The 27,953-nt window shown below is 34.2% G+C and overlaps 1 protein-coding gene across 5 annotated transcripts in view; it reads right to left on the bottom strand.

The window, feature by feature from the left end:
* tgo (Aryl hydrocarbon receptor nuclear translocator homolog tgo) overlaps positions 1-27,953 on the bottom strand; it is a 439,650-nt gene that overhangs the window by 25,498 nt on the left and 386,199 nt on the right. For all 5 annotated transcript variants that reach the window (XM_090402556.1, XM_090402553.1, XM_090402554.1 and 2 more), the window contains 2 exons: positions 22,050-22,156; positions 7,460-7,610 (listed from right to left, as the gene is read on the bottom strand). In XM_090402556.1, coding sequence (XP_090258682.1) covers positions 7,460-7,610; positions 22,050-22,156 — 258 coding nt within the window. The remainder of the gene's footprint in view (positions 1-7,459; positions 7,611-22,049; positions 22,157-27,953) is intronic.

Raw genomic sequence — 27,953 nt, 5'->3', positions numbered from 1 at the left:
TCTGATCTTGTCTTTCAGAACCGCCAAGAGCACTCCAGTTGCTTCTTTAACTCCATCCACCCATCTAATTCTTGGTCTTCCTCTTCTCCTGCTTCCATCAACTTTAGCAAGCATCATCATCTTTTCCAGACTGTCATTTGCTCGCATAATATGTCCGAAGTATGACAATTTTTGCTTGATGATTATAGCTAGCTTCAAGGGAGCAATCTGGCTTTATTTTGTCTATCAGTGATTTATTGGTTTGCTTTGCAGTCCATGGTATTCTTAGTAAGCGTCTCCAAACACATAATTCAAATGCATCTATCTTCCTTCTTTCACATCCATACAGCACCACAGGGAATACCATTGCTTTCAGGTTTCTGATTTTTGTTGTGAGGCTAATATCTTTATCTTTAAAGATCTTGCTTAAATTTGTCATTGCTTTTTTTCCAAGTAATAATCTTCTTCTAACTTCTTCGGTACCATAACCATCTTTATCAATTCGGGATCCTAGGAACACAAAATTGTTAACTGCTTCCATTTTCTTCCCATCTACTTCAAAATCATTAAGTTCGCATGTTGCCATAACTTTTGTCTTTTTGAGGTTAAGTTTAAGACCATATTTAGTGCTTTCTTCTTTAACTTTCATAATAAGTTCCTTTAAATCTTCTTTGCATTCTGCTAGCAAGGTGATATCATCTGCATACCTCAAATTATCAATATTTTTTTCACCAATTTTAATTCCAACTGGAGACTCCTCCAGCCCTGCCATTCTTAAAATGCATTCACTGTACAAGTTAAACAGGTACAGAGATAAAATACATCCTTGTCACACCCCTTTACCTATTGCGAAATACTCAGGTTTATATATAAGTATATATATATATATAACCTTTATATATAAGTTGATTAATTGTGAAGTTACTTAATGTTCATGCTTACATTTGGATATCGGATCATATGTATGTTCTTACCTATAATACTAGGTAAGAACATAAGTTCTTATGTTCTTTGGCCTTTTCCTGTGATATTTTGACTATCTCACCATGCTGATTACTCTTTTTGCCAGTACTGCTTACACTGTTCATGAACCTGCCAATCATCTTTCACCTTATATACCCTTCCTAACATTTTCTTCTTTTGTGGCTTTTACTTAATGACACTACTCATCTATTTATTACTCCCACCTGATTTCTCTACCTAACCTTAGATATGCAATCAGATACTGCTTTGCTTAAATATCCATTGACCATTTCCCACATATTACTAATATTCTTTCTTTGCAGTTTCTTGAACATAACACTGCTAAAAGCTGCCTCCTGAGATTGTCATAATCACATTTTTGTAGTTCCTCATATACCACTTCTTAACTGACAATTCCATATGCTTAGTCCCTTCCCAGGTGAAGACTGCATGATCAGTCTCTGCAGGTTAGAGGCAAAGTGGTTATCTTGGTTATGAACAATTCTCTAGTGCCATCATCAGATCTGATACTATGAAACTCTTGGTACCTTCCACCAAATCACCTGTTTCAGGTGATTATCTCTCAACATCTGCATAAATTCCATTTCTTTCCATCCCCAGGTCCACTTTCTAATTGTTGTTCATATAGTTGAAGTTTCCTATAATGATTATTTACCCTGAGTCTCAATGTTCTAATTTGGAAATTATTTAACCTTTATACTTACCCATGGTATCCAGAAAAATAAATATAATAACTCACTTTTGTAGTTCATCTTTTGATATCAGAAATGTAACTAGAAAGAAAACTCAAAGAGCAAACCACTGTAAGAGAATGCTACAAACACACTCTGCTAAAATATATGCTATAGTGCTTTTGAACTATTCACCACAAATGAGTCTAAAATGTCTTTGTAATAATATTCTCCAGTTACAGTTTTCTTCTGAGATACTCAGTGTTAAAGAATTATGCCACTGGAGTTAAAAAAATAAAATTTCTTCAGTAGATGGGATATTTTTTCCCCTCAACACTTAATAACTGTCTGAGTTGGAATGGTATTCATTATAAGGTTTAATATAATGAGTACAGTACATATAAATAAATAATTAAACATAAGTTTAATCAATCCTATATTTCACCTCAATCACTGAGACATCATCAGGAAACAATATTAAAATTGTTAAAAACAATATTAAGTAATTAACATGTACAGTAAATAGTATATAAAAAAAAATCAAATTGGCATTCATTTTTTTTAATAATAAAAAAACAAATTTTTTAAAGTACATAGTTTAATACTCTTGCATACTTTTCAGAAGAATGTGTTTTTTTTAGTACTGTTTTTCCTTTCTGCACAAGATCATAAATATCATCATCACACTTCATTCCTTTGAAATGTGTTTTAATAATTATCGTTGATTTTATTGTGTCAATGTTCAACTGATTTTTCTCCTTGCTCAATAAAAAAAATTCTCTAAAGAGAAAACTCGTTCTACTGAAGAAATGAAACCAGATAGTGTCAAAATAAATTCAATAAGGATTTTCATATTCTCAAAATGAATGTTTTCATTATGAAAGTGTTGGAAAATGGTTGGAAATAAAAGAAAAAAAAGATAACATTTTGATAATAATGACTACAAGTTATCAGAATATAACAATGCTATTTATTTCTGCAATAGATGTTTGTTTTATGAAATTTACATGAAAACATTTCATCTTCAAAACTGAATATCAAAAAACAGGGCATACTAGCAAGCCAAAAGCATGTATGGAAACAGTAGGACAATTTTTTTGAAAGAGAACTGTCCCATTCAAAATGGAATAGATGAGCACCATAGCACTAGTACAGAGACACTATTCATTCAGTGAACAAAGCCAGCAAACCAAACTGGAGATCAGAGGTTATTTTTCTTTTCTGGAATGGTTAGAAGTTGAAATATCTTAGGATTTTCAAGACAAACTATAAAAAAACACAAATATAAAATTTATTACTTTTTTTTTTAATGTAAATCACACCCTCAAAACAAGGCTATAAGCCTATATTATTATAGTGTTCTGGACAGGCTAAAGGCTGTCTAGAGACCACACATGGAACTTTTTTTGAGGCACTTTTTGAACCCCTCTCTCTTGGGTTGATTTCAGACACTCTCTCTCTTTACAGGGCATGCTGGTGAACTTACACAGAATGGTTTCTTGAATCTCCAGGTCTGGAGTTGAATACCACAGGAGTTGAGGACTTAAAAAAAAACATGTAGGACCTCTTCTGGTCCTACATGTGAGACCATAGTATGAAGAACTGTTTTCAGTTAAAAAAGTTAAAAAATGATCTAACAGCAATAAAAATAAAATAATCTCCAATAAACAGGGTAATGATCTCACATCAGGCAATGATTCATAATTATATAAACAGTAATATATTTTCCATTACAATATAGAAGTATCATCAATGTTGATTGAAGAAATAGAAAAAGCTTTAAAAGAAATGCCAAATAATAAAAACCTGGTACTAGACTGCTGTATGGTGCAGAAACTTGGACCTTGAAGACAACATCAATAAAAAGACTTGAAGCCTTTGAAATGTGGTTATACAGACGAATGTTAAAAATCCCATGGACAGCAAAAACGTCCAATCAGGAAGTACTGAAACAAATGGGGAAATCACGTGAACTTTTAGATACCATAAAAAGAAGGAAAACTGCATATCTTGGTCACCTACTTCGTAATGAAAAATATAAGATACTTCAATTGATTATAAAAGGGAAGATAAATGGAAGAAGAGGACAAGGAAGATGAAGAAAATCTTGGCTGGCAGATATCAGACAGTGGACTGGTATGAACTCTGAGAGACTGCTCAAAATAGCTGAGAATCGCTCAAAATTTGCCAAGGTGGTCGCCAACCTCCGATAGGAGATGGCACTCAAAGAAGAAGATGATAAGACATGAAGGAAGAGAATTATTAAAAAATGTTCAAATGCTTGACAATATCTAAAATCCCAGATGACTGGGTTTGTCTTAATATACAAAAAAGAGATCATACAGATCTAAAAAAAATACAGACTAATCAGCCTGCTTTCACAATGTATAAATTGTTCACCAAAATACTAGCCAATAGGATGAAAAACAAAAGACCAAGCAGGATTCAGAAGTGGATATTCAACTAATGATCACCTCCAAACTATTAACCTGATAATAGAAAAAACAAATGAATACAATATGCCACTTTGTATGGCATTTATTGATTATGAAAAAGCATTTGATACAATAGAAAGAAAAGCAATAATAGAGACACTAAATAACCAAGGTATTGAAAAACCATACATACAACTAATACCAGAATGCAACAAGTAATACGCAATTAAATAATCTAAAAGCAAAAATTAAAATAGACAGAGGAATAAGACAATGAGATACAATGTCACCAATAATGGAATTGTTGGAGGAAGTAGGGGAGACAAGAGATCTGGGGTTGATGATTGATAGAAACCTGAAATTCAGGAGACATATTGCGAAGGTGGTGAAGGTAACCCAGAGGATTGCTGCAATACTGAGAAGGATGCTGATCTGCAGAGATAAAACAGTTATCATTCCATTGTATAAGACCCTGATCAGACCACACTTAGACTATTGTTCTCGGATTTGGTCCCCAGGATTTGAAGGGGGATAAATTAACTGTAGAAAGGGTACAGAGGCAGGTAACAAAGATGGTTTCAGGATTGTACAATGTTAGTTATGAGGATCGGCTGAGAGAATGTGGACTGCAGAGTTTGGTAGATAGAAGAAGGAGAGGTGATATGATTAAGACTTTTAAACTGTTGAGAGGTGGTTACAGGTTTGACAATAGATAGTTCTTCCACTTGGTTGAACAGCGGGAAGGAGTAATGACAAGGGGCCATCCCTGGAAGTTACAAAAGGAAGCTGTGAGCAAGAGGGTGAGGAGTAGTTTCTTTGCATGGAGGGTGGTTGAACCGTGGAATGCATTGCCTGATAGAGTGGTGAGAGCGAGAACGGTCAATGAGTTTAAGGAGTGGTATGATAGACTTTGTGTTTTCTAGGAAAGGACCTCCTGCAATGAGTCTTTTGACTCCATGGAGGCCTGAATAATAATATTCAATGCTTGCCCAAAAGAAATATTTAAAAATCTAAATTGAGGAAAAAAAAAAAGGTATCAGAATAAATGGTCAATATTTAAGCAATTTAAGATTTGTATATGACATTGTACTATTTTCTAAAATACCTGAAGAGTTAAAAGAAATGATTAAAGAATTAAGTACAGAAAGCAACAAGTCTGATCTCAACATAAATATTGATAAAACTAAAATAATGTACAACAAAAATACAAACTACAACAAAAGAGAGAAATAAATCACAAAGAAATAGAAAATGCAACTAAATTCAAATATCTAGGTCAAATAATTAACATAGATAAAAACTGGGAGCATGAAATAAAACAAAGAATAAACCAGGGATGGAGACAATTTGGAAAATACAACAAAATTTCTCAAGAAAACATATCTATCTGTCTAAAAAGAAAAAAAATTGAACAATGCATCACAAGACATATGGAGCAGAAACTTGGAGCATCACAAGAAGACTGGAAAATAAATTAGGAGCTGCATAGAGAAACATGGAAAGATCAATGTTAGATATAAAAAGAAAACAAAGTAAAAAACATAGATATCAGGAAAAAAACATGATTAAAAGACATCATTAAAGAAATTAAAAAAAAATGGAGATGGGCAGGACATCATTGCAAGACAGGGAAAAAACCAATGTACAAAAATTTGTACAGAATAGCAAGCACAAGAAGGTTCAAGAAAACTTGGTAGACCATCAACAAGTTGGATAGATGAACTACATCATTCAATGGGAAACAAATGGAGCTTATGGGCAAGAGACAGAGAAATGTGGAAAAATATGAAGAAGATCATCACCCAGCAGTGGATGGATAAGGATTGATTATGATGATGATGAATATATTCTCCACAAAGTAAAATGCAATCTTTTCTAATTAAGTGGAAGACGTTATTGCAAATATGCCAGAAACCTGGGTTAAATTATCCAAGGTCAATGGATGAATGACATATGCCTGTGGGGTTTAGATTCTTCCTTGGTGATAAAGATTAAGGTATTTTTTAAAATGAGAATCCAGTCCTAAACAGGTTATAAATCTATTACAATCATGTACATTAGAATCTATAAGAAGGTTAGAAGTTAGGAAATTCAGAGACCTTGCTCTAGATCTAGACCAAACATGGAACTTTTTCAAGCCACTTCACATTTTTTAAGCGGCATGGTATTGAAAGTTTTTTCACTTGGTTATATTATAAATTAAAGATGCCAAGCAATTATATTCTTGATTTCATCTTTTATCCAAATGTAAGCAAACAAAGTTTTCACGTGAAGTAACTTCTTGACTGGGCTACTTGTATATAGAATCTAATTACTTCACATCAATTGCTTTAGTATCCCATAATGCAACACACATATCTACACTTGAATAAAGGATAAAACCAAGAATATAATTTCTTGGCATCTTTAATTTATAATATAACCAAGTGAAAAAACTTTCAACATCTATCTCTAATCCAGAGTATTTTAGTAATAAGGTAAGACACATTTTGACTACTTGTATATGGAAACATGACTTCTGCATTTGGTATTGTATTGCTTCTGGATCTGGCTTCCAGTGATGACATTTATTAATGCTTATTTTTTATATACTTCTATAGGAATAGACAGGTTCCACTTGATGGTAGGTTTTTGCTTGTCACTGCTGAGTTTCCTGTCCTGGGGTGATTAAGGTCAGGAATGGCTTTAGGAGTAATGAGTTTGGTAGCAATCCTTAACTCTGAGTGATCTTGTAGATCACTCAGAGTTTTTGGAGAGGTATCCCTGCACTTAAACATACCTCAATAAAGGTAGAAACTGGTCCGGGTAGTGGCCATTCCCATAATGCATAGCATTATACATGTTCTTAAGGGTATGTGCATTGCATTATGGGATACTAAGGCAATTGATGTGAAGTCATTATCCTCTATATAGAAGTAGTTCAGTTATGAAGTTACTTCACGAGCAAACTTTGCTGGCTTACACCTAGATAAAGGATGAAACCAAGAATTTCTTGGCATCTTTAATTCAAAGCAGGATGGTGGTCTAACACTGGGTGACAAAGATCACCTACTAGCTAAGGACATTTATAAGCATCCACACATGAGGTGGGATTCAGACCCACAGGTTATGGGCAAATCTGCTCATAAACTCAATATCATAAAAAGATTCAACAGAACTAGTTTGAAATGTATTGAATGAAGTGTTTCCACAGTGCATGAAAAACTCAGGTTCATTTTAAAAATAATGGCAGATTTTATGAGTCAATGTTTGCATTAAAAGTTTATAACATGTCAAAGAGAAGGTTAAGAAAGAATAACATAGTATAACTAAATAAATACCATATACTGTCAGCTTTTTTGCTTTTTGACACAACTTTTAAAACCTGATCAAATTAAGAATGACACTTACTTGGCAGAGGTGTTTGTGCACACAATATATTCCACGTCATTTGTATATGGATTTAGAAAAGCAAAGCTGCTTGTCCTCAGCCATACCCATTCCCGATTCTTGGCACGAAAGCGATACATAACTGACATTACTTGACCTTTTAACTTCAGAACTGTTGGAATTACATGATATTACTTTAATTTTACATGTAGCTTTAATATAAAACAAAAATATATACAAAATTCAAATAAGATCCGTATAACATATTATAGTAATTAACTTTACTCGGTAATAATAAATTATGTTGAAAAATTTTAACTCTCCCAAATTTTAATCCAAATAATGAAATGTAACTAAAATACAAAAATATGGTTCTATAAAAAAGGTGCCCTCCATTACTTTGCATTTATATCATAAAGGTCATATTCCGTATACGTTTTAAATAAGTTCCAAGATACAATTTTTTTTTGTAACATGATACCTGAATATAATGCTATCTAAAGCAATTATTCTGCTTTTTAAAGAATAACTGAAACAGTTTTACAATGATTTTTGCATTATACACACATTTCATTTCTATCTATTATAAGTAAGTAGTTTGTTAGTTTTTCATTGTTTTGTATATATTTGCCTTCTGCCTAAATTATAAATAAATACCAACTAGACTGGTGTTTTAGAATAAACTGAGAGTAAAATATTTGTGTGTACTTTGTATACATATTCTATGGCTAATTTATCAAATTTATAGAAGAAAAACTAATCTAGGATTAATAGCAAAAAAATATTTTGCTGGTGATAGCATACTCCTCCTACTCATATGACAAGCCTTGCAGTGCTCTAACATCTCAAGCTTCATGATCATCTATAATAAGTACCCTGAATCTTTGATTAGTGTGAAAGCAATCTAGCCAACTTCAACGCTTCCAAAACACAGTTTTGCTTGTTTTCCCATAAAAAAGACCTCAGATCTCAGAAAAAGAACCCTTCTTACTTTTGATAATGCTAAACTTTTCTTGGACCGACTTTGACTCCAAACCTTTCCCGGCATAATCATATCACTTTTGTAGCATCATCAGCTTCCAAAAAACTTGGCATCCTTTTCTGGTCAAGATAGTACTTCTCTGCCGAGCAGCTACTTATTTTGTATAAATCTCAAATCCAACCAACATTGAAATACTGATCTCATGTATGGGGTGGTGCACTTAAGACCTCTCTAAAAATTCTTGATGCTGTTCATAAAAGGGAAGTCCAGTTGATAAATGACACTTCTCTTACAGGCCCCCTTTAGTCATTATCCATAGAAGATCAATTTCTGCACTGTGTCTCTTCTACAGATATTTCCATGGCTATCGTTCAACAGAACTAGCATCCATTATGCCTCCTATTTCTGCCAGATCTACAGAAATTCAGGCCACAGTCGAACTGCATACTAACAAAACCTGCTTACTCTGTCTTTCAATCTTTCCACCTCAATTCTGTGGAACAGAACTGAGGTGGAAAGAATGAAGAATTTCCAAAGGATTACAATCTTCAACAGTTCAAGAAGAATATCAACCAATTACTCTATTCCTGATGTGCCTTCACACATCATTTGTTTGCTATAGGCCCTTCTGCCTTTCATGTGTGGAAGAAATATATATATACACATACATATACTCATGTATATACGTGGTGTGTGTGTGTGTGTAAAAGAAATAAATAAAATAAAAAAAAAGTCATGCCTCTTCTTTCTGGAAAACTTAGATTTCTTTGTAACTTGTACTCAATTCAAAAGATTTTCACATTTTTGACAAACATTAACCAAAAAAAAAAAAAAGGTGGTCAAAATTCTAGCAAATTAGTTATATAGCAATAGGATTACTTCAAGAATTAATTGTTGCCTGCAGACCACTTCATTGGTTGTTTCCAAAACATTGGCATTGAACTTTATCACACAGACTAAATCTTTCCAACAGTTTCATACAAATAAAAATAAATAAAATAAAAACTGTTAAAAGAAGTGTCAATATCATTAAAGATATGGAATTTTTCAGTTTAAAAGAAACACAAGTCACCTTATAATGTTCTTGATTGCTAATAAGAAATACATTCTAAAGTCAGGATTACTGAGATTTAGTAATGAAAATGATGTGACAGCAGTACAACTTGTGGAAAGGAAAGAAATGAATTGAAAATTAATGGTATATAACAGTGTGACTGAATAATGCAGAGTAGTGAAACCGATAAACTGATTTCTCTGATAGTATTTCATGAATCAAACTCCATATGTTGAAGAAATTCCTCCTTCAGCCCATGGCCAACAATACATTAACTTCTTCAAAAATTAACTTGATGTGAAAAAGTAGGCAATGTGTAAGTGACATAAACTGTTTTTTTTAAAAAAAAAAACCCATCACTTTTGTTATTTGTGTAACTAAATTCATCATCTTATCTAAGTAGCAGTGCTTTGTTGAGTTCAACAGTGCATTTATGAAGTTAGCAAACTTAAGGGTATGTTTTTCACTCTAACGTACGCAGCCTTAACAGAGAATGCTATCTTATTTATTTTTTTTAATTATAATCCCACCCATAAAAGTCTGGAAAACTATAATGCATAAGTACCTACATTATGTAGGTACTTATGCATTTGAATTTGAATATGCAAATGCATTTGAATTCAGTTCTGTTAAAAAGGGTATTTCCATTACAATTATCATTTCCTAGAATGGTACATATGTACTTAAACTTGAATTTTGGGGAACTCCCCCTCAATGTTTTAAATATCAGGGATTACTCTATGCTACAGAATATAGACAATTGTGGCAACAACAAAAAAAAAATTTTTTTTGTAAATACAATTTCCCAAAATGAAGCAGACAGATGATTCGTTATATTCATTTGCTGTTGGTTCCTGGAAGCAGAAGGGTGCTAAGAAGGGTCCTCGAAGCAAAGTTGGTCCATTACGGGAGGCCTGCCTATATAAAGCTGCTTAGAAGAAGTTAAAATGTTTGCTAAACAATCATTTCTTGTTTACAATTTGAAATGTTTACACGTCTTGTGTTTTGTTCATGAAAGTTTTATTCGTGCAATAATTATACAGGTATGTATTAAATTTTGAATTTTTGTACAAGTAATATCAAATTAGTAAAATTAATTACTGATTATTTTCAGATACTTTCGTAACATTACCCTATTAATCACGATGCCAGATAATTCAGTTAGACAGAAGAAGAAAAGAAAAGCTATTGCTTTAGAAACTAAGATCTAAACTTAGAAAATTTGGCACCAAGTCATCATCATATACGAGAGACATTACAAAAGTGTTGAAAAGGCCCTAGTGATGTGGATAGAAGATCCGGCAGCTATGGAATGTCTTTCAAAACTGTCCAAAATTATTGAAAATGGTGGCTACACTTCTGATCAAGTTTGGAACATAGATGAGAACGGATTTTTTTTTTCGAAAAAAATGTCAAGTAGAACATATATAACAACTTATATAACAACATCACAAAAAAGTGTTGGTGACTTTAAAGCAGCTAAGGATCATGCAACTATGATTATTTTGCAGCAATTCTTCAAGAGATCGTATATTAAAAAAAATCAACCTTCAGAATTATTGCAAATTAGTTCCTTTTACTGAAGAAAATGTTTTCACACTGCAGTATGAACAGGATGGCCAAAGTGTTTCCAGTGATGGAAGTGATTTAATTCCAGTCTCACACAAAAGAATGCAGCAACTGTCCGAAATTGATGGCAAATAAAATTTAACTAATAACCACATGCACAGGTGTATTTGGGCCTTTTCGAATTTCTGTTTTATTAGTGACACACTACAGTATTGTCTTTAAGAAAGATATATATGTACGAGGGAAGTCCAGAAAGTAAGTTACGATGGACTGTCAGTGAAACAAAAATACGCTTACAAAAAAAAATTTATTGGAAATTAAAGTAGACATCTTTCAATACTTTTCTACACGATTTCCGCCATCATTCAGGCACTTATCATAATGGGACACCAAGAGTTGTATACCTTCATCGTTGCCACCTGTGATGCAAACCACGTATTGCCTCCTTCTTTGACCTTGTCATTGTCTTGAAACTGCCGGCCACCAAGGAAAGATTTCAGATATTTGAAAGGTGAAAAGTTGCTTGGCATAAGGTCAGGACTATATGGGGGATGATGGCAAGAAGTTGTGTTATATTGGCCATGTGTGGGTGGGAGTTATTATGAGTCAAAACAATGCCTGTGGTAATCATGCCACGTCGTTTATTCTGGATCGCACGACGCAGTTTCTTAAGGGTTTGGCAGTACATACTCGTGTTGATTGTGGAGCCCAAGAAGTCTACCAGCAAAATTCCTTGTCTGTCCCAAAACATAGTGCACATGATTTTCTGAGTGGAAACCGTTGTCTTCAATTTCGTCTTGACTGGTAATGAGGTGTGCCTCCACTCCATGGACTGTTGCTTGAATTCAGGGATTGTGTGTGAGACCCAAGTCTCGTCCCTGGTGACAAGTCTGCTCAGGAAAGCATCGCCATCCTCATGGTAGCATGTCAAGAATTCCAATGTACTGCCCATCCGATACACTTTGTGTTGTTCTATAAGCAACTTTGGCACCTAGTGTGCTGCACAGAATTTCCGTGCAGCACACTAATTCAGTTTCTCCAACACAATTTCATGAAGACATGAACGTAAAACTTCTGGAAATTGCAGAGCGAGTGACATCATAGTGAATCCCCTATTCTGTCGAATCTTCTCTTCAACTGAATGCACCAAATCATCAATCACTAAAGATAGTCGCCCGCTCCATTCATCATCATGCACACCTGTCCTTCCTTCATTAAAAAGTCTTACCCATCTTTGTACCATTGAATTACCCATTGCATGTTCTCCATAAATCTCAATAATTTGCCGATGAATTTCAGCTGCTTTAACTTTCCTTGCATTCAAGAAATGGATAACTGACCTAATTTCACGTGCGGTAGGCGATTCGATTTTCTTAGGCATTATAAACACACAAAAAGAAGCGTACGCACTGCGAGAATGTCTGAAAATGGCATCAACGCCTTGCTAACAAATCAACAAACTCAGCACGCATGCGCATCATTGCGATTGCAGTATTGCAGTGATAATATTTAAAAACATTCTTTTTAAATATTATCTTATTCTCTGGACGTTCTTTGTACATACTTATAAGTATTTAAAATAAAAAAAATATTCCATTAAAATTAAATAGAGTTTTTTTAAATGATTTTCATATGTTTTGTTTGAAAATAACTTATTGTTCGTATCGAGTTTTCACATCTTGAACCATTCTTCTATTTTTTCATATGCACTGTATTCTTTTTTACATGGTATTTTTCTGCAACCAATCTACCATGTAAATGGAGAATTGGGTGTATTTTTATTAAATTTTTGACCTGCTGCTTGTGATTATTGATGTGACATACACAATAAAACAAGAGCTTGAAATGATCCAAAAAATCATGCATTTTATGTATCAGTATGAACTGGAACCAGTAAATAGAAGGATGATTTTATTTCAATAGCTCACTGCCAGAAGTAAGCAACTGCTTTATTATTAGCAGATGATGTAATGCAAATATACTCTAAAACTTCTGCTAACACCAACAATTTACTATTATCTTTTATTTTTCATATATCAATCCTGAACAGGGCAATAATTACAAGAGTGCTATGAGCGAATTGTCAGAAAGAAAGAAATCTGCTGATGTGTTCCATGAAGTGGCTGCAGGTCATAGCTTATCAGGAAAACACTGTAAAGCAGGTAGTTTTCCAAAGAACAGCAATAGAAAGAATAAAAGAGGAGAATGAATGTTGACTAGCAGCTAGTCCTGTTTTTACATCTTGAAGAAACATGAAAGAATACGGGTTATAGTTCAATCAAGCAGTATCTGTGAACAAAATACAGGGTGTCTCAAAAAAATGTATACACACTTCAACAGCTGATAACTCACTTAATTTTTGTTATTTCGCAGATTTAACCAGACTAAGCTTTGAGGAAAGAAAATTTATCCTAAAATGCTACTGGAAGTATGAAAATGTAGTGGAAGTGCAAAGACAGTTTAGAAGAGAATTTCAATGAGATCCACCTAAGAGACTTACTATCACTTGAATTAGAGATAAATTTGAAGAAGATGGAACTGTTCAAAATGTCCATAAGCAAAGTTCAGGAAGACCATGAACAGCTACGAGGCCCGCAACTGATCAAAACGTATCGTCAAAGTTCAAGAAAAATCTGTGCGACAAGCGTCTCATGAGATAGGAGTATCAAAATCAAGTGTCCATTGCATGTTGAAGCGCAGTCATTGGAAAAGTTACATTCCAAGAAGAGTACATGCTCTCAATGAAGATGATCCAGATAGGAGAATGCAGTTTTGTGAGTGGTACTTGGAAACCATTGAGATGTGAGGGCCTATCTTGATGAGACTCTACCCAACAGATTGGAAGAAGAGGTTCTGTAGAATACCCCTCCCCCCATGTTCACCAGACCTCACACCAATGGACTTCTTCTTATGGGGATTTATCAAGGATAGAGTTACACTTCAAAACTGGCAACAGCTGACGACTTGAAAGCAGCAATCGAAAGAGAAGTTACAAGAAGAAATGATTCTCAGTGTTTGCAATTCCATTGCTGCATGCTGCATGTTATCAGCAGTGCCTGGACCAGGACGGTCATCAGTTTGAATACAGACATTGAGGGATGAAAAGTACATTTATGTAGTGTACTTTACAATGTGAAAGTTAACTGTATTATAATAAATACTAACTTTATGAGCATTCAAAGATTTGAAGAAGATGGAACTGTTCAAAATGCCCATAAGCAAAGTTCAGGAAGACCATGAACAGCTACGAGGCCCGCAACTGATCAAAACGTATCGTCAAAGTTCAAGAAAAATCTGTGCGACAAGCGTCTCATGAGATAGGAGTATCAAAATCAAGTGTCCATTGCATGTTGAAGCGCAGTCATTGGAAAAGTTACATTACAAGAAGAGTACATGCTCTCAATGAAGATGATCCAGATAGGAGAATGCAGTTTTGTGAGTGGTACTTGGAAACCATTGAGATGTGAGGGTCTATCTTGATGAGACTCTACCCAACAGATTGGAAGAAGAGGTTCTGTAGAAAAAAATGTGTATACATTTTTTTGAGACACTCTGTAGAAAAAATGTATTTTCTGAATTTTTTTCAGAACACAGATGCTCTGTTTCTGCATTCAGAAACAGAGCATCTATAAGAAGATTGGAGGAAGTCTGTGATGTAGGAGTTAGGAAAGTTACCTGTTAAGTACCAAGCATTCTTAAGGAGGTTTTTGGTGCACTATCCCAAATGTGAGAACAGTATTCTATTCTAAGGTTATGTAGATTTTGGTTTATACAGTGTCGGGAGTTGTACAAGCAAGAAGTGGAAGAAAATATCAAGATTTCTGGAGGCTGAGAAGGCTATAAAAGTGATGTGATTGTGCCAGGAAAGGAGGTATAAGCTCAAGAAGAGAAATCTGATATTGATTAGATAATTGAATATTATCAAAAGCAAGGCAGAGTGAGGTGAGATCTTTATTAAGAGAAATAGGATAGAACTGTGTTTTATTAACACTGAAGTTTGTTAGATTATCTTCATCCCACTGGAGAGTGATACAGAAATCAATATTTATGACAATGGTTATATGAGATCATGAAGTTTGAATCATTTGAGCATTGTAAAGTTTGTCAAATTAAGATGAGGACCGAAGTGTACTTTCCTCACCAAAACTATGGAAAGGATTTGAGGTTAGTGAGAGAAAGTCACTAATATACAAGAGAAAGAGTGGATGCAAAAGCCCAGGAGTACTTGGCACTAACAGACAAATCTAAGGAGAGAAAACCATCTAAAATGGTATGTATTAAACAACCAAACTGAAAACTGGTGACCAAATCACAAAGAACAGAAGGAAGACTATAAGATGGTAATTTGTTAAAGAGGTCTCTATGCCAAATCTGGTCAAATGCTCTGAAAATGTCAACAGCAACCAGATGAGTTTCTCCAAATCTTTCAAATGGCTTTGGTCAAAGGTGGTTGGAAAACATGCAGTGGAACAAGAGTGGCAGAATCCATACTGATCATTAATTAACTGGTGGGCTGCTAGGAAGCAAAGAAGTTGGTTGTTGATAATATCCATTGTTCTTGAGAAGAGGAGGAAATGGGATGATAATTTGATGGCTGACTCATATCTCTCTTTTCAGAGACAGGCTGGATATAAGCTTGCTTCCATGCTGACAGATGCCAGACAGCATAACAGCTTGTATAGGTGATAGAGAATGTTAATTCTGGAATAGGAAGATACCATGAGACAAGAAGAGTTATTGGTATTCAGAGTAATGAGGATCTTTCTGATGCCTTTCAAGAAAAAAGAAATATCACAAGAGGCACTCAGTGAGCTGCTCATATCGTGGGAGGAGACTTAACTTGGTCATCTACATGATAGTTCAAGGAGAAGACTGAAGTGGAAGCATGGAAGGGCATGAAAAGTTGCACCCAACAGCCTATTTGAGAAAGAGCAAGTTTTTGGTCCTTTTAAAAGTGTGATTTGGATTTTTAACAGATTTTTGTTATATAAATATGAATATATATACACACATATTCATATTTATGTGTTGCAATTGTTACGTAATGCTAACGCACTGTTCTGAATTTAACTGCATAATTTAGTCTTTGGTTAAATTGACAAAGAATCATTTATTAATACAACAAGTGAACCCAATTGGTCCTATTTAAACCAAAATTTAAATGACAAAATTTAATCAAGATCTAGAAAACCAGAGTTTATTATAAATTCTGCAATATTATTATAAATGATAGGTATTATTGAATATTGCACCTAAAAAGAAACTGTAATAATTAGTGCACAATTATTATACAATGCATAAAAATATATGTACAGTATATCCTCTACTTAATGGACTAACCGGAGAAGAGGGTGTCCATAAAATCAAAAAAGTCTGCTAAATCAAACCATCCATAAATTATATCTATATAAAACCAAAAATCTGCTAAATTTGAGGCAGAGCATGACCCTTGTTCATGTGCAAAACAACAAATTTCACTATATACAGTAATGGATTTATTATTTATTGCATAATAGCTATTTCATTAGGTGATATATAATCATAATATAAATTAATCACATTGCTTAACTTTTTTGCATGATCTTCATCATCATCATCATCATCATCAAATTCCTGCCATGTACCCTCACTCAAGGGGTGTACAGGATATGACAGTACTACATGAAAAATTTACATCATTACTAACTTCCTATCTACAATTTTCCTCCAAATCAGTCTGTTACTTGTCAAGACTCCAATATTATCAGATCTTATATTTCTATCGTCTAAGGCACTTTGTACCGTATCAATCCACCTATATCTTGGTCTTCCTCTGGGTCGTTTCCTGCCAATCTGGCAGAGAACACTTGTTTTGCTAATCTTTCCTCTCCCATTCTATTTAAGTGACCATACCACCTGAGATTAGCTCTGCTAACGCATTCCTGGATGCTGACAATGTCAAGTTCTTTCCTAATATCCTCATTTTTTAATATGATATTGCCATTGATGCCATCTGTTCACACCTCTAATCTTTCTCAGGACTCTCATATCTGTGGTCTCTAGTCTTTGGTCAAGTGTTTTACTTCTGACCCAGCACTCAGATCCATAAGTTAAAACTGGTTTGAACACTGTGTATACAGCTAATTTAGTGTTCCGACTAATTTCTCTCTTATTCCATATGAATTTATTCAATTGACTTCCCACCATACCAGCATTGCTGATTCTGTTGTCTATTTCTATATTTAATTTACCATCTTCAGTAAAAATCGTGCCTAAGTAGCTGAAATGTTTTACTTGTTCCACAGGTTCTCGATTCACAACACAGTTGACATTTTCAATGATTCTACCTATTTTCATTGTCTTTGTCTTGTTATTGCTATTCAATTTAGTCAGAGAATCTTGCAGACTTGTAGTGGATTTATTTAGAAGTATAACATCATCCGCATAAAGCAAAGAGCTGACATTAACATCTCCAATTTTGATATCAGGTTTAATACCACTTTCCTTCATAATGTGATCCATATAGATAATGAATAACAGAGGGGATAATGTACATACTTGTCTCACACCAGATTTAACATTAAACCATCTTCCTGTACTTCCTTCAATTCTAACTGCTGACTTACAACTCAAATAAAGACTAAGTATTGCTTGATATAATGCCCCATTGACACCATATAACTGCAGTGTATTGAATAGCTTCTCTCTTGGCACCTTGTCATATGCCTTTTCCAAATCGACAAAACTTAAATACAGATCTTTGTTATATTCCCATTCTTTCTCGACTATTTGTCGTAAAGTGAAGATCTGATCCTGACAGCCTCTATTTGGCCTGAATCCAGCTTGTTCTTCACCAAGCTTTTCTTCCACAATTCTTCTTAACTGTTTCTTAAGTATACTTGCATAGATCTTGCCAGGAACACTCAGTAGGGAAATACCTCTGTAATTCTCACATTCAGTTTTATTTCCCTTTTTATATATGGGTACTATGAGAGCTCTACTCCAATCATCGGGAATTCGTCCCTCTGTCCAGGCTTTCTGAACTATGCAGTGCAGCCACTGTAAGACTTTTATACCACCATACTTCAGCATTTCTGGTCGAATATCATCTACTCCTGCTGCCTTTCCACATTTCAAGCATGATCTTTGGTTTTGCAAATATCTGAAACAGCTTACCTCTGCACCATGTTCTTAAAAACACAGCAACAGATATCCCTGATTTTAATTTATTAATCAGTTCTAATTTCTGTTTTGCAGTCAAATGTTTTTTTTTCTTTTTATATCCATAATGATTAATTTTTTTAAAAAAAATTGTGATGTGGAACAAATTAAACACAGAATTTATAATTTACAGTTGCAGTACTGTGCCCAAGATGTTTACAGCAAAGAATCATAAATGAAAGATTAAGAGAAGAAGTTAATATTGCAAAATTAATGAATGTGGAATTTATTCTGAGGCAGATGATCGAAAAATGCATGGAAGGACAAAGGCCACTACATGTCGTTTTTATAGATCTAGAGAAGGCATGTGACACAGTACCTAGAAAAGAGATATGGAGGAGTTTAAGAGAAAAGAAAGTACCAGAAAAATATACTAGACTGATACAGGAAATATACAGAAATGTGCAAGCAACAGCAAGGTGTTAGTTTGGGAATAACACAGAGTTTTGAGGTAACAGTTGGTTTACATCAGGAATCGGCATTCAGTCATTTTCTCTTTAATGTAGTAATAGATACTTTGACAGAGCAAGTCAGAGAGAGAGAGCACCTTGGAGTATGTTATATGCAGACAATATTGTACTGTGCGTGGAAACAAGAGTGGAAGTGGAACAAAAGCTGATATGATGGAACAGAGTATTAGAAGAAAGAGGACTGAGAATTAGTAGAAGAAAAACTGAATATCTGGTGTGTGTGGTCAAAATGTTGACACTGAGGAAGATGTAGTGCTGAATGGAGAGGTCATCAAGAAAGTAGATAAATTCAAATATCTGGATTCAGTAGTGAATAGTAAAGATAAAAAGGAAAGGAAAGTCAATAAGAGAATTCAGGCAGGATGGAAGATTTGGAAAGTAATGTCAGGAATTTTGTGTGATAGAAAAGTTCCAGTGAAATTGAAATGAAAAATATACAGAACAGTAGTGAGACCTACAATGTTATATGGAATGGAGACACTGCCTATGAAGAAGTCCAATGAAAACAAGATTAGTGCTACAGAAATGAGAATGCTTCAATGGCTGTGTGGATTAACAAGGAAAATTCAGGTAAGGAATGAACACATCAGAGGTGACTGCAATTACAAACAAAATACAAGAAGCACAATTAAGATGGTATAGACTTGTAATGAGGCAAAATGAAAAATATGATGGATGAAGTATCATGATGATGATGGGAATAAAAGGAGAAAGAAGAAGAGGAAGACCAAAGAAGATGTGGAAAGATAATGTAGAGGAAGATCTGAATGAGAAAAACCTAGACAAAGATGCAGTCTACAATAGAAATCAGTGGAGATGACTCATCAGAAAAAGCAACTCCATATAGAAATGGGAGCAGCTGAAGAAGAAGTACTGTGCCTAAGATGCAAACCTACTCAATGCAACTTCATGTCTCCAAGAAGCATGGTGATTGTTGTACACCAGATAGCAAAATTCATCTACCACCTAAAGACATTTACAAACATTAATGCTTGCAATGGGATTTAAACCCACAAACACTCAACCAATGGCCTACCTCTTCTACTGTTGTTCTTACAGTGTAATAGTAGAAGAGGTAGGACATTGGTTGACAATCTGGTAACAATATATATATATATATATGGAATAGTTAGGCTATAGCTTTGTAACTGGGACTCCTGTTAGGATTTCTGGTAGTTTGCTATACTGAGTAAGTTTGTTATAATAGTATTTGCTACAGCAAACGTCAATTGTAACAGTTTTGTAGTTTCATACATAGGTTTACAGATGGTGCATGTTGTTAGATCTTGAATGGGGGACTCTTTCAACAAAAGAGTCACTTATACAGGATCTAACAGGAAGCACAAGACTGAATAAGAACATACTTGTGCTCCTAGCAATCAAGCTCATTTATCAGAAAACATGTCATGTTTAACATAGAAAGGGTAAAATAGAAAAACGAGATAATAAGTCTGAGATTTGAATCTGTCATCTGAAACGATGCTATTGAAATAATATGTTTGGATTATGTATAATATTTTAAACATTAGTATTAAAACCGTGTCCTATGCAAGAAAGTAAATGTACTGCCAACAAAAGTCCAAAGGTTGCGGGCTAACCACCATCGGTGACGTAATGCCCGAAGCTAGAGTATTTGTAGAAGGCGGACGGGGCACGCGTTCCCCAAAAGGAGCAGACACTGTAAGGCAGCGGAATGACATCACCTCGTCGGGACGAATAGGGAGGCTCCGGTGAATAAGTTTCCGGCATGGAAAGAGGGCACTAGAAAGGGGGATAAATACGGTTATGCAGATCTGGTATCCCCATGTTTTTTCTGTTCCTGTTTCCCTCGTGCAGACCAGTGATGACCAGTATCAACTCTCCCATGGCTGACTAACGTAAGTCCGGCAAGGCTATGCACAAGACGACGGCAGATCCCAAACGCGGGCCATCGGTGAAACGGTGCCGATGAAAGACAGTTTTTGAAGAAGGTAGGGAGCCATAGCGATCTATGTGTAAGTGAATGTTCAGCAAGAAAGAGTGGCCATTTCGAAACGAGCACGTGACCTCCACGTGGTAGCAGTTTGCAGCAGCAGTGATATCCCACCACTGCTGCAAACAGAGGATGGACAAAAGGTTCCCAACTTCAACACTGCAGAGTGGTAGAGTACTGTGACTTTTCTTGCTTTATAATGATAAAATTTTGTGAATGGGAAGGAATAAGAACCTGGCTGAAAGAAGGAGAACTTTAATGATAATACATCTTCAGGGGCTCTCTAATCTTATTAGACTAGTAGTCTGAGAACCCAAGTATCGTATGGTTCCAAGAATATTGTAAGGGGATTGTTAGTTAATAATTCATAAGTTCAGAACTAGAACAGTGTCTTGTACCATATACGTACCAAATTGTATGTGAATAATATGCTAATTATTTAGTAGATGAATTGTGTATAATAGTGAATTATATGCATAAAGTGTGAATGTTGTGATTTAGATCATTCCATTTAGTATTGCTTTGCTTGAGATAGAATACTAACTTCGTATTGTATCTAATTTATTGTAATCCTTTTAGCCACATAATAAATATGCTTTCTTATGTAAGCCTGTGTGTGATCAAAGCATGAGACTGACTTCACCAATCATTAAATTTCGGACCTATCTGTAGGGGAAATATACAAACAGTTTTAGAGTTAATATGCCATGACTGCAAAGTTAAGATATCTATAGCTTCCTAATTTACTTTACTAAATTACGTGGCACTTAATTCTGGTAAATTTCCCTAGGACAAGAAATTTCTGTTCTTAGGCTTTGGCTGGTGCAGCAAATCAAACAAATTTGTTAGAGTCCGAAAAGGGTAATGGCCCCCAGAGAACTAGTTTATAGATAATCTTAGAAGGCACTAGAGTGATAAAATAGATAAAAATAACTGAAAGTAACGACATAATAGTGTGAACAGAAAGCACATAAGATTATTACGAACAAACAGATTAATATAAGAAGATTATAAGCAGTTCCGAACAACATACATTGATAAAAGTTTTCTGTAAAAAAAATGGCACTTCATAATAATACAGAACAATGTCAATTTCTGTCAGCTAAACTAGGCATAACATAAGGAATTTATAACAGAGTCAATTTGGCAAACTTTTTTAAATTAAATAATCTGTACATGCGGTCTCAAGAATGGTAGATCAGATTATAGAACAATAAAATGTGTGGTGTGTTTTGACAAGTCTTGCTTCATAATAATAAATTATGAAGTAAAAAAAATGTTAATGTAATATGCAATAATAATAAAAACTGAAATTCTATATTTAACTAAATTAAGCAAAGCTTTGCATTTGACATCATACTAACCTTGTTCAAAGCTCTCTTTCATATGTGTTTGGTCTTCTGGATGAAAAAAATCAAAACATGTTTTCCCCAGTAATTCTTGAGGTTGATAACCAACAACGCCTTGCACCCTTAAAAAATAAACAGAATTTTTTAACCAGAAACATTTTAGTATCTTAAAAATTAATATGCTATTCACTGCTGTTATTTTATATATACTGGTCAATAATTTATAACTCAAGAGGCACATATACTTTTTATTGATAATATCTATAATAAACAGGATGTAATTCTGAGCTCTCAGAAACAAAACTTAATTCAATAATCAAGAAAGATAAGTAGCTGATGCCAACTCTCCATACAATGCTTCCTACAGTTCAAAGGTGGTTCAGTGGAAGGATCATGATCCTCACATAGGTTGGCATAGGAGTGTGAATCCTAACAGAGAAAATCATATTGCATATGAACAAAATGCTATGCATCGACTGCACTTAGTAAATGTCATTTGGTACCACTAAAGAGAATTCTTCTTCTTCTACTCCTATTCATCAAGGATTAGGTATTTGCTGTTCCAGCTTCATAGGTCTTTCCATCTTGTTTAGTAACTGCATATATCAGCTACCAAAAGCTGATATATGCAGTTACTAAACAAGTTTCGTCCTAAATGTTCTATTTTTTTTCCCCCTATATTCCTTGATCTTTTCATTTAAACTATAAAAACCAAACTCTCTTCTAATGGCTTTATTTTTCATATGGCATACACAATAATTTTTGTGCATAATTTAAATATTCTTAAAAATATCTTTTCTGATGATGTGATCTTTCTTTTCCACAGTCCATATTTCTGAACCATATAACAGACAGGATAATGGCATTACTTTATAAAATGTAAGCTGGATTTCTTGTCTGTTTTCTTTATTCAATGTCCTTTTAATTGTTCTGCAGATTGTCACCTGTTATTTTTTTTTTTTTGCATTTAAATGCCATGATGTTTGTTTTCTTTTGTGAAATCTTTAGAATGTACTGCTGGCTTATTTTACTTAATTCATAAACTGATTTAAAGGTCATCTTCATTATCTTGCAATATAATCTGATCATCTTCATATACAGCATTATGTTAACAACAGTTCTTGTTAACTGGTTATCTTGTTTTACTGTTGTCTTTTATATATTTTTTTTTCAATTTGATCAAATATATATATATATATACACACACACAGGGCTGGCCCTAGAAATTTTGTCGCCCAGTGCAATAGCATATTTTGATGCTCCTGCCTCCTAAAAAAACTCCTTTAATGATGTCTTAAAAGCCATGATGTTAAGCTAGGCTCCAACATGCCTGATCATAAACTATATTTTTTACTTAAAGAGAGAGAGAGAGAATTAACCCTTTAATGGTGGAATTTTGCTCTGAAAATGTGCATCTGATGTGTAATGAAAATCAAGCGAAGACGAGTATAATCGTCAAATGCAGAGTAAATGCACCGGCTGTGAATTTTAATTAAATTATAACAAAGTGGCAATCATTAAAAGTTACTTTATTTGAAAAATCAATAATTTTATTGCTCCAAAATTCATTAACAAATAAATTAACAAACAAATAATTTATAAAAATTTGAATTTGACTTGCTAAAAAACACTACAAATTAGAAGTATACTGCACAATCTATTTTAAAAGTTTTTCATATAGTTTTCATTATTTTCTGGAGAAAATTAGGCACCGTTTGCACAATTCTCACAAGAAATTATTTGAATTGCATGCAATGGTATTTTATTTGCTTCACATACAACATTATTTTCATAAAGTATAAAAAATCATTGATCATTAGATTCCTTTATAATAATAAGAGAAATAAATTTTTTAATTTTTACTAAAATTTTAATTTTTGTCACAAATGGTAATTTATTTTTTCACATGATGAGTATACTCGTCATTACCCAAAAAAGTGGTCATTTCTAAAAAATGCTGAGTATACTCGTCAAACACCTTTAAAAGGTTAAAAGAAAGAAAGAAAATAATGTATTACTATTAACTTACATGTAAGTAATGCTCATCATGTCATGTAGAATGAACTGCTAAATCACAAACACATAACTATGGTAAATATAATTTTTTTAGATTTCAGAACACATGCCATATCTTAACATAAGACATTGTCTTGACATTGTCAGCATCCAGGAATGCGTCAGCAGAGCTAATCTCAGATGGTATGGTCACTTAAATAGAATGGGAGAGGAAAGATTAGCAAAACAAGTGTTCTCTGCCAGGTTGGCAGGAAAACGACCCAGAGGAAGACCAAGATATAGGTGGATTGATACGGTACAAAGTGCCTTAGACGATAGAAATATAAGATCTGATAATGTTGGAGTTTTGACAAGTAACAGACTGATTTGGAGGAAAATTGTAGATAGGAAGTTAGTAATGATGTAATTTTTCATGTAGTACTGTCATATCCTGTACACCCCTTGAGGGTACATGGCAGGAATTTGATGATGATGATGATGATGATGAACTTACATTTTCACTGTAAAATGTAAACCTACTGTTTAAAACAAAACTTTTCTTGCTTTCATATTTGCAAAAATCACAAATAAGGCCAATATAGTCTAATTTCTGATCGATTTCATGTTCAATTGAAATCATGGCAAGACCTTCCAATCGAGTTTCGGCCATTGTAGAATGTAAATAAGTTTTAATAAGCTTTAGTTTTGAAAGAGTACACTTGCTACTTGGGAAAGAACACAGCCACATTAAAAGTTGAAGATTACTTCAGGACTGGCTACATTCCATGGGCTCACACCAATGTAAAACACTAAAAGACACAATCATCACATCATTGTTAACATTGCACCATAGACTGGTCGGATTCTCGCTCACAAATAAGAAACAATGGAAATCGCATATGAAGACAGGATAACGACCATTGTTATGTTATACAAGATTTCAAATTAATTCAATCATTCTGAAATTTTATATATAATATAATCTTGTAATTCTATATTCATTAAGAATATGTTACTGTACTTTCATTAAGCAATTTTGATAAATATGCATGTATTTTAACCTCAGGTCGAGGTCAACTCATGGACAACAATGAATCGGAAAATGCAACATAGAAGCTGTTATTAACAACTGACAGTGTGATATTAAATGCAACATAATACTACATTATTTTAAATGATTATGATTTTTAAAAAAATATACAGTACAATGAAGTTTTATTATGCAAAAATTTAACTAACGACATCTTGAAGTCTGATTTCAACAGAGAAGGAATAAATTACTTTTTTAAATTATTTTTCGTATAGTTTAGGCCAATTTTACCACCCCAAAAAACTTGTTACCCTGTGCTAATGCACGTGCTGCACCATCAGTAGAGCTGGTCCTATATATATATATTCAATAGTTTTAACACACACACACACATATATATATATATTGAAATATTGAATAGATATGGAGACAACTACATCCCCTGATTACATTCAGTCTCTTCTGTTAACTTAGTAACTTTATTTTTGTATCTTCTATTAAATCTTGTACAACTTATACTAAAAGTAATGGATATTCTTGTTTATTCATTATACTCTACAATTTTTTTTTTTGTATTTTATCAAAAGCTTTCTCATAATCTATAAAGATTATCATCTCCAAATTAAATCCTCATTTCTTTCCAATAATTTGTTTTAAGATATAAATATTATCTATACAAAATCTTCTGTGTCTAAAACCACTTTACTATATATTTCGTAACCTGTATTAAATAAGCTTATTCCTCTATAATTTCCACAATCATGTCTATCTTTTCTTAAATATAGATATAACCTTAGCTTTCAACCAATCTGATGGCACTGTCCTCCAACAGTTATTTATTAACTTTAAGAATCTCAAAGAAAGAGAATTCCAACAACAGAAATTGACTTTAAAAGGGTAATAAAGAATAATAACAAAATATCAATATCTATATAACAAACTATTTGAGATGAATTTTTAATGGAACCTGTGCATTGTAACATTTATTATACATGAGCCTGTGTAACTCAGTGGATGTGGCATTTGCACACCATGGCGCTTGGCTGCACGAAGGAAGACTTGATTTCGAGTCTAGTTGGCGACTAGAGGAATTTTTTTCTAAGCCTTTTTTCAACCGGTTCCAAGTTAGTTGATCTCTGGCATGGGCAAGTGGGTTTTTTCTCCCGGAAACTCGGGTTTTTCATCCCGTAAACTCAAGAAAATCGACTGTAGAACCCACATTATTTCAGACATTAAATACGAGTGTTAGGGTCGGACCACGAGATGGCGGCACTTGTTGAGCCGTCACTCTTCACTGCATGCTGCTTAATTAGTGATAGCCTTGGGCCAGCTATCTCTAATTGGGTACCAGTGGAGATTGAACTGCCCACTTAGTCTCCAAAAAGTTAGATAGGGCTAAAATCGGCCTCGCCTACTCCCTATATATACGGGAATAAAAATGCATTAGCTTAGCTTAGCTTAGAATTCACAAGAATATAGTAATTTTATTACTGCAAATATTTCAACTAGAAACTAATTGGTCATCATCAGTGCATCAGCATAATCACAAGGCACAGCTACAACAAAGAATTCTTTGTTCTTTATTGTAGTTTCACCTTGTGATTATGCTGATGACCTGTTAGTTTCTAGGTGAAATATTTACAGCAATAAAATTACTATATTCTTGTGAATATGAGTGTATAATAAACTATTTGAGAAGAAATATAATGAAAAATAAATAAATAATGACTTAAAATAATAATAATGCAAATTCTTCTTTTCACCGTGTAGGAAACAAATGTAGTTTACGTCTCCATTATCTTAGTATTTGACGATTACACAAGAAACACAATCTTCAAAAAGTCTGTGTGCTCATCTGTCTCTTTCATTAAAATATGTAAACAACTGTTGTGAGATGTAACATAATCCATTCACATACAAGAAGGTAGTTTGATAAAATTGGAGCTGAACAATGTGCACTGGTTGTCACCAAAAGTTGTTTGTGTTCTTTCATATCTAGAACAAAGTGGAGAAATGATTGCAAGAGCAGCTAGTTCACTGGAACAGCAGCCATGAAAATACATAGAAAAGGCATGATGCAGAAACAGAGCATCTATAAGAAAGCAACTGGAGGGAGTATGAGAGAGAGAGAGAGAGAGTCATCTGCTGAGCAGATTATCCTCTTCTGGATAGCATCAAGCACTACACTGCTTGGAAAGAAGTGAATGGACACCATTGTGTGAGGAACAAACAGACATACAACCAATGTTAATAACATGTAGGGCCTCCTTTTGCTGTGATGACTATAGCAATTCTGTAGGGCATACTTTCAACAAGCATGCAATAACGATCAATGGGAATTTTGCACCATTCTTCTTGTAGGCATACAAGGGAGTCCTGGACTGTTGTGGAGTGGGCGTCACTTGACCTCACCCAAAGTTCATCTTTGGGTTCTCCAGTTCATCCCACAGATATACAATAGGGTTGAGATCAGGACTTTGTGGAGGCCAGTAAAGTGTTGTGTCCACAAACTATGCAGTTACAGCAGGAGCCTTATGACATGGTGTATTGTCTCTAAAAGAGACAATGTGCAGTTCTGTAGAAATGCCACAAAGTAGGAAGCATTGCATTGTTCAGAATGTTTAGATACCTTTTGGAGGTCAATGTTCAGGGCACTATAAACAGAGGTCTGAGGCCAAACCAAGAAAAACAGGCATTATACCATCAAACTACCACCACCTAGAAATTTCATAGTTAGGGTTACGCACTCTGGTAAGAGACGTTCATTGGACACCCTCTACCAAGCAGATGGCCAGGTGTCCAAGTCCATCTGCTTGGTAGAGGGTGTAGTGTGATTCAGTGCTCCATAACACAACTTTCCAAATTTCCACGTCCCACTGTACATGCTCTGCACC

Source organism: Typopeltis vanoorti, chromosome 13 (genome assembly GCF_054136105.1).
Source record: "Typopeltis vanoorti isolate ZY-2024b chromosome 13, IOZ_Tvanoo_1.0, whole genome shotgun sequence".
In the NCBI taxonomy this organism is placed as follows: domain Eukaryota; kingdom Metazoa; phylum Arthropoda; class Arachnida; order Uropygi; family Thelyphonidae; genus Typopeltis; species Typopeltis vanoorti.
The sequence above is the reverse complement of the archived record's forward strand: the minus strand, read 5'-3'. Positions and strand labels throughout refer to the sequence as shown.